General features: G+C 41.3%; 1 protein-coding gene across 1 annotated transcript in view; it reads left to right on the forward strand.

The window, feature by feature from the left end:
- Window positions 1-4,080, forward strand: part of KIFBP (kinesin family binding protein) — a 41,709-nt gene extending 37,629 nt beyond the window's left edge. Inside the window, exon 7 of the mRNA XM_032423799.1 lies at window positions 2,632-4,080. Coding sequence (XP_032279690.1) covers window positions 2,632-3,507 — 876 coding nt within the window. The 3' untranslated portion in view covers window positions 3,508-4,080. The remainder of the gene's footprint in view (window positions 1-2,631) is intronic.
- The last annotated feature ends 4,092 nt before the right edge of the window (window positions 4,081-8,172 follow it).

An 8,172-nucleotide genomic window follows, 5' to 3' on the forward strand; every position in this document is an offset into this window, starting at 1 on the left:
ACTTCATCCTTTGATTATCTGTTTACCTGAAAAGCCTTCTTCAATTCAAGCTTAAGACCTACACAATTTATGCCACCTCTATGCTTGTCATTGTCCTAAAAGTGCAACTTTGGGGGCACCTGGGTGGCTCAGTCGTTAAGTGTCTGCCTTCGGCTCAGGTCATGATCCCAGGGTCCTGGGATCGAGCCCCGCATCGGGCTCCCGGCTCCACGGGAAGCCTGCTTCTCCCTCTCCCACTCCCCCTGCTTGTGTTCCTCTCTCGCTGTCTCTCTCTCTCTCTCAAATAAATAAATAAAATCTTTAAAAAGAAAAAAAGTGCAACTTTGTTCCACAAAGGAGAGACACATGCTGGAGGACATATAGGAGGAAGTTAACATGTGAAGGATGCTCTGGGAATGAGTAGGAATTAGCTGGACCGGAGAAAAGAAGGCTCAGCATTCCAGCAAGCTGAGGCAGCATGTTCTGGGGCACAGGGAGCATGGTGTCTTAGGTGGGATGGGACAAAGGCCTGTGAGGCTGGAGCAGAGTAGGAGAGCACTTGATGTAAGATAGAGTTCGAAAGGGGCTGGAACCAGCAGGGCCTTCGAGGAGTGGAAGGCTTGAAGGGTTTTGGAACAATCGCTTAGGTGGCAGAGTGGAGAATGAATTGAGGGGAAGCAACAGTAGAGGAGGGAGATTAGTTAGAAGACCACTGGAGCCGTCCAGGTGGAATGTGAAGGGAGCTTGGTCTAGGATGGTGGCAGAAGAGATAAAGAGGAAAGAATGGATTCCAGAGGTATTTGGGAAACAAAATGTAAAGGACTTGGTGATAGATTGAAAGTGCAGGGTAAAGGGGAGAGGAGAGGGACATCTCAAGGATGATTCATTCCTAGGTTGTTGGCTATCCAGACTGATGGAGGCTTCTTCACTCAAACAGCACTAGAATAGGAAACAGCTGAAGAAGAATAGGAGTTCCATTGTGGACGTCCTGCAGATGAGGAGCCTTTGAGTGTTCTTAGAGGAGAGGTCATACAGGGAGCTGTAGCTGCGGGTCTGGAGCTTGAGAAGAGGTATGGGCTGTAGCTCTGTTTGTGAGTCACCCTCCCATGGATGACAGTGGCAGATGTGGGTATGAACAGAGTCATCCGTAGGGCAGCACTGTCCAAGAGAAATAGAACACCAACCATGTATGTAATTTTCAGTTTTCTTTCTTTCTTTTTTTTTTTTTTAAGATTTTATTTATTTATTTGACAGGGAGAGAGAGAGAGTACAAGCGGGGGAATGGCAGGCAGAGGGAGAAGCAGGACCCTTTCTGAGCAGAGAGCCTGATGGGGAACTCGGTCCCAGGACCGTGGGATCGCGACCTGAGCCGAAGGCAGACGCTTAACTGACTGAGCCACCCAGGCGCCCCTGTAATTTTCAATTTTCTAATGGCCACATTAGAAAAGGAAAAAGGATGAATTAACTTTATACTTTTAAAACCCAGATTATATTTAAAAAATTGTCATTTCTGTAGGTCATCAGTATTAAAGAGATTTAAAATTATTTTTTAATTAAGTCTTAATATATATATATGTTGTAAATACAGCCCACATCTCAGTTTGAACTTGCTGCATTTCCAGTGCCCAGGAGTCATCCACATGTGGCCCGTGGCTACTGTTTTGAACAGTGCAGATCAAGAGACCATGTTGAGTGACAGGAAGAAAAGGCTTAGGGGTGGAGCATAGAGGGATCTGATGTTCAGTTTTATTGGCCAGGAAGAGAAAGATGAGCTTAGTTTTTTTGTTTTTTGTTTTTTAAGATTATTTATTTTAGAGAGAGTGGGGGTATGAGTGGGAGGAGGGGCAGAATGAGAGGGAGAGAGAGAATCTCAAGCAGACTCTGTGCTGATCGAGGAGCCTGCCATGGGGCTTGATCCCAGGACCTGTGAGATCATGACCTCAGCTGAAACCAAGAGTAGGACACTTAACCGACTGAACCACCAGTGCACCCTGAGCTTAGTCTTTTTTTTTTTTAAGATTTTATTTATTTATTTATTTAATCTTAATGGCATCTCAGTGCAATATTTTTAGGATGTAGATTACAGTCTTACTCTAATATTAAAATACTAAAAATTTATTACACGTATATAATGTTTCACAGTCTCTAAAGTTCTTTCATATGCATTTATCTTACCTGAAGGAGAAACTATAAATGAGTTTTAGTTCCCCAGAGAGGAAAGTCATATGTAAGCAGCTTATTTGATTTATACCTTTTCCTATTTCTTACATTTTTTTTAAAGATTTTATTTATTTATTCGACAGAGAGAGTGAGAGAGTAAACAGGGGGAGCAGTAGAGGGAGAGGGAGAAGCAGGCTTCCCACTGAGCAGGGAGCCCGATGTGGGGCTCGATCCCAGGATCCTGAGATCATGACCCAAGCTGAAGGCAGATACTTGACCATCTGAGCCACCCAGGCGCCCCTATTTCTTACATTTTTAATACAATTGAAATACAATTTTAGAAGAAAGAAGTCTTAAAAGATGTGTAAGATTATAGCACCTCCATAAACCCAGCTGAGAAAGAGGGCATTCTTTTCTTTCCTCTTAAGTTTGCCATAATATTATTCAACAGCAGATCAGTGTCCTCTCACCATAATGTATTTTTTCTTTCAGGACAACATAGGAGAGCTTGATCTTGATAAACAATCTGAACTTAGAGCTTTAAGGAAAAAAGAATTGGATGAGGAAGAAAGGATGAGGAAGAAAGCTGTACAGTTTGGAGCTGGTGAGCTGTGTGACGTCATCTCTGCGGTGGAAGAGAAAGTGAGCTATCTGAGACCTTTAGATTTTGAAGAAGCCAGAGAACTGTTCTTACTGGGTCAACACTATGTCTTTGAGGCAAAAGAGTTCTTTCAGATTGATGGTTATGTCACTGACCATATCGAAGTGGTCCAAGACCACAGTGCTCTGTTTAAGGTACTTGCCTTCTTTGAAACCGATATGGAGAGACGGTGCAAGATGCATAAACGGAGAATAGCCATGCTAGAGCCCCTCATTGTGGACCTGAATCCACAGTATTACCTGTTGGTCAACCGGCAGATTCAGTTTGAGATTGCACATGCGTACTATGATATGATGGATTTGAAGGTTGCCATTGCTGACAAGCTGAGGGACCCCGATTCACACATTGTAAAAAAAATAAATAATCTCAATAAGTCAGCACTGAAATACTACCAGCTCTTCTTAGACTCCCTGAGAGACCCAAATAAAGTCTTTCCTGAGCATATAGGGGAAGATGTTCTTCGCCCTGCCATGTTAGCTAAATTTCGAGTTGCCCGTCTCTATGGCAAAATCATCACTGCAGATCCCAAGAAAGAGCTAGAAAATTTGGCAACATCATTGGAACATTACAAATTTATTGTTGATTACTGTGAAAAGCACCCTGAGGCTGCCCAGGAAATAGAAGTTGAGTTAGAACTTAGTAAAGAGATGGTGAGTCTTCTTCCAACAAAAATGGAGAGATTCAGAACCAAGATGGCCTTGACTTAATAATCCTTGTTTTTAATGAAAGAAAATGTGCAATATCGAAGAGAGTTTTTCCCCTTAGTCAAACAAGCACCATTCCATTGTGATGATTACCTTTCTAGCCAGATGAGTGCAGTTTGAACTTGACATAACAGACCAATTGTCTTTGCTAGGACCTTAATCAACATAAAGATAATTTATACCTAATTATGTAAATTGCCTTGTTAAGGTGACATGTGATTGGTATGTTAGATTGCTTGTTTCCTATTTAAGTAGAAACCTTTCCTGCCTCAGTTTCTAAAGGTAGGTTCTTTGTTGGCTAGTACTTGATAGATTTGTTAAGAGGAATGATTCTGGAGTTACATACCTGGTAGTCAAGCCTGTTAATTGAAAAGTAACTTCCTGTAGTTATTCTTCCCAAAATATTTACTTTCCTGTTTCCCAGAGAAACGGCTCCTTTTCTGAAAACATCAAAAAACTAAGTTATGTTGTAAAGTACTGTAAAGTAGTTTGTCTCATTTATAGAGGAAAAGGCCTTGTTGGAAATAAATTGACTTGTTTCACTAATAAAAGGTTCCATTTACTCTTTTGTTTTCTTGTAAGAATCAGTTTTATTTTTGACACTTCGAAGGTATTGCTCTACTTGAAGCCAGAGGAGAATTTTTCTTTGGCACCATCACGCAGTTAGAAAACATTAAAACCTCATTCACTGAAGAAGTATTTGAGATAGTCTCTGTGCCAGAAAAATCTTATTGGCTGAGTTTCTTATAAAGAGCATTTTGGTATATCTATAAACCTTGAAGCACTGTTGAAAAAGGACATGTACTTCAAAATAACATTGTTGATATATGTTAGTCATTTCAAGAAATGAAGAATTGAAATGGAGTCCCTATGAAGCACAAAATCAAGATCATTTGTGAGATTTGATACAGAATAGCTCTGTATGTTGGCTCGCCTATTAATTTGCTTCACAAAGCCTAGGACTCAGTCGACTCTAAGATTCTGAAACATATAGGTGTGATAAACACCTTGCTTTTCCTCTGAGATCAATTTTTCAGGAAAAAAATCTGAGCATAACAGCCATGTATAACTCACTCAGTATTTAATATTATTAAATGTCAACTGTGGGTCAGGTACTGTGTTCTCACTTTCCTAAGTATAAAGGATACTGTGATGAGCAAGATCAACAAGGTCCTGCCCTCATGGAGCAAGTGAACAAATGAGCAAAGTGATTTCAGGTCATGAGTGCTATTAAGGAAGGAACCAGAGTGATACGGTAAACATTTAATAGGAAGGGGTGCCTAATTTATCTATAGTGATCTGGAGAGGTCTCTGAAAATGTAGAAGGTGACATTGAGAACTAAATGGGGGGAAAAAGGCAGTAAAGATTCTGTGGTAGAGTATTCCAGAGTGTGCTAGGCACTCAGGCTGGAACAAGTTGAGGAAGGAATTCGGCATTTAAGAGATAGGAAAGGCCAGGGTGGCTGCAGCAGGTGAGGGTTGTGGAATGGGATGGAGTCAGGCAGGGATGGAGAGTCCAGATGGAGAAGGTTTTGTAGAGGAGGAGGAGGAGTTTGAATTTTACTCTAGGTACAGTGGGAAACCTTTGTAGAATTTTAAAAGAGTGGCATGATCTGATGGCATTTCTAAGAAATCACTCTGGCTTCTAGAGGAAGAATAAATTGGAGGGGGAGGGGCAGGCACCAGATGGGTAGGAACAGGGAGACAAGCAGGGTTCCATTAAGATTAATCCGAGTGGTTTGGACTAGAGTGATAGAGTAGGGATGGAGAGGAGTGGACAAATTCAGTATGCAATTTGCAAATAGAATTGACAGGACATGCTAAAGGATTAAATGGAAGACATGAAAGGAAAAGAAAAATCAGGAACCATATTAAGTTGGAGTGTGCAGGAGAAACGTGTGGTTATGAGGGAATAAAGGGTTAGAATTAAAGAGTTCTGTTTAGGTTATACTGTGTTTAGGATGTTAAGATACTTGAGATGAAATGATTGCTAATAAGTCCCCTAATCTGGCTCTAAAAGGAAAGTGAAGAGGATCAAGATGGGAGGGAAGGTTCATGGGGATAGTGATAACGACTCTGCGTCTCGGCTACTCTTATTTCTTCAACTCTTTCGAAAACTGATTCTAGAACAAATCCCCTTGTTACAAGCCTTTCTTGATATAGCCATTTTGCTACCAACCAATTCAATTTCATAACTTCATTTATCTAGTCATTCGCTATTCATTTTTTATTTCTTTTAAAGATTTTATTTACTTAGTTGAGAGAGAGAGTGAGTGAGCACAAGCAGGGGGACTGGCAGAGGGAGAGGGAGAAGCAGGCTCCCCACTGAGGAAGGAGCCCGATGTGGGGCTCGATCCCAGGACTCTGAAGTCATGACCTGAGCCAAAGGCAGACGCTTACTCGACTGAGCCACCCAGGCGCCCTGTGGGGTTTTTTGATAAAGAAGTCCTTTGCAATTGTCTTTTCAGTCTTGCTAGCTTTAGACAACTAATAAGATAAAGGCATCGTTTATTCATTCACTTGTTCAGTAAGTGTGTACTGAATGCCTGCTATCAGAAGCCTGCACATTACCTGTTAATCCTGAACAGTCATCTGAGAAGAACACTGAAATTTATATATGAATTTTAGGGTTTTCCTAACAGTGTAGGTTATGTTTTAGGGAAATCCTACTTATTAAGCACAGGTGTTCTTTTTAATTCCAGTATTTTTTTTTTTTAGATTTTTATTTATTTATTTGACAGACAGACACAGCGAGAGCAGGAACACAAGCAGGAACACAAGCAGGGAGAGTGGGAGAGGGAGAAGCAGGCTTCCCGCGGAGCCGGGAGCCCGATGTAGGGCTCTATCCCAGGACCCTGGGATCATGACCTGAGCCGAAGGCAGACGCTTAATGACTGAGCCACCCAGGTGCCCCTTCTTTTTTGTTTTTGACTAGAAAATAGACCTGCCCACATTTCAGAGATTTATTTAATTATTTAAGTAAGCTCTACACCCAGCGTGGGGCTTGAACTCCACAACCCCGAGATCGAGTCGCATGGCCTACCAACGGAGCCAGCCGGGCGCCCCAACCTGTCCACACTCCACATGCTGTTTGTTTTGGACAATTAAATTTCTTCTTATACTCAGGGGTTGGCAAACTTTCTGTAAAGGGCCAGATGGTAAATATTTTAGACTTTTTGGGCCATAGGGTCTATTGCAACTACTCAATCCTGCTGTAGACAATACATAAATGAATAAATATAGCTGTGCTCGAGTAAAACCTTACGCAGGAAAACAGGTGGCAGCCGGATGGGCATAGTTTGCTAACTCTTGCTTTTACTGGTTTACTTTTGGAGTTTCTTCGTACCTTATATATAACATACCTATAAAAGCTAGTGTTACTGAGCACTATCTGATCTATTCCAGGCACTCTACTAAGTACTTTACATACATGTACAATATGTACATACATACATAATTGCCTCAAAAATTTTATGACATGTATACAATTACCCCCCTTTTACAGAATGTGAAACAGGCTTGGAGAGAGCTTCGGTGACTTACCCAAGGTCACACGGCTTGCAAGGGGCAGAGCTATTATTTGAACTAAGGTCAATATTCACATCTTCTACAAAGTTCACAAGTGGCTAGTTCTATGAGTTTTAGTTTCTTTTTTTTTTTTTTTTTTTAGATTATTTATTTGACAGAGAGACACAGCGAGAGAGGGAACACAAGCAGGGGGAGTGGGAGAGGGAGAAGCAGGCTTCCCGTGGAGCAGGGAGCCCGATGCGGGGCTCGATCCCAGGACCCCGGGATCATGACCTGAGCCAAAGGTAGATGCTTAACGACTGAGCCACCCAGGCACCCCTATCAGTTTTAGTTTCAATGGACAACTACACTTCAAGTAAAATTGCTGACAAGCCATTAAGTTAGCCAGATTAACCGAAAATCACATATTGTCCAAACCATAGTTATATCTATATAGATTTTTAAGATTATTTTGTAGCAAAGTAGCTGTTGCAGTATTTCCAAACTTTTCATAGCTACCCGCATTGCATGTCTGCTTTCAATTATCACAATCAGTTACTAGTTAGGAGATATGAAGAGAGAAAACTCAAATATGTCCGGGCAACCGTATTTTCTAAATGGCCCAGTAGGTATAGATGTACTCATGTATGAGAGGCCATACGTAAATGGGAGTCATTTTGTACTCTAGAGCCATGTAATCTTCTTAGGGAGAAAAAAAAAACAACAATTGGAGGCCATAATATCCATTCAAATTGTTTTTATCATGACTTTTTATTATTATTAGACCTTGAGAAAATCTAGAATGGGAAAAAATTCAAGAAGGCAGCCAGGAACTATGTGTCAAGGAGGAATCCCGGAAAAGTACAGTTCTCATAAACTCTCACCCAGATAACCCATACAACCCATGTAATCCAACCAGACTCTAAGCCAGTAACTTCTTTCTCAGAAAGGCCATGACCTAATACTAATTTTTCATCTACAGGAAGTGACAGGAAGGGCTTGAACATGCCCTGTATGAAAACAGGGTTCAAAATTACCGTTAAGAAAATAAAAAAAACAGGGTGCCTGGCTGACTCAGCTGGTGGAGCATGTGACTCTTGATCTCGGGGTTGTAGGTTCAAGCTCCACGTTGGGTGTAGAGATTACTTAAAAATAAAATCT

The sequence above is a fragment of the Phoca vitulina genome, unplaced genomic scaffold, assembly GCF_004348235.1.
Source record: "Phoca vitulina isolate PV1807 unplaced genomic scaffold, GSC_HSeal_1.0 scaffold29, whole genome shotgun sequence".
NCBI lineage: Eukaryota > Metazoa > Chordata > Mammalia > Carnivora > Phocidae > Phoca > Phoca vitulina.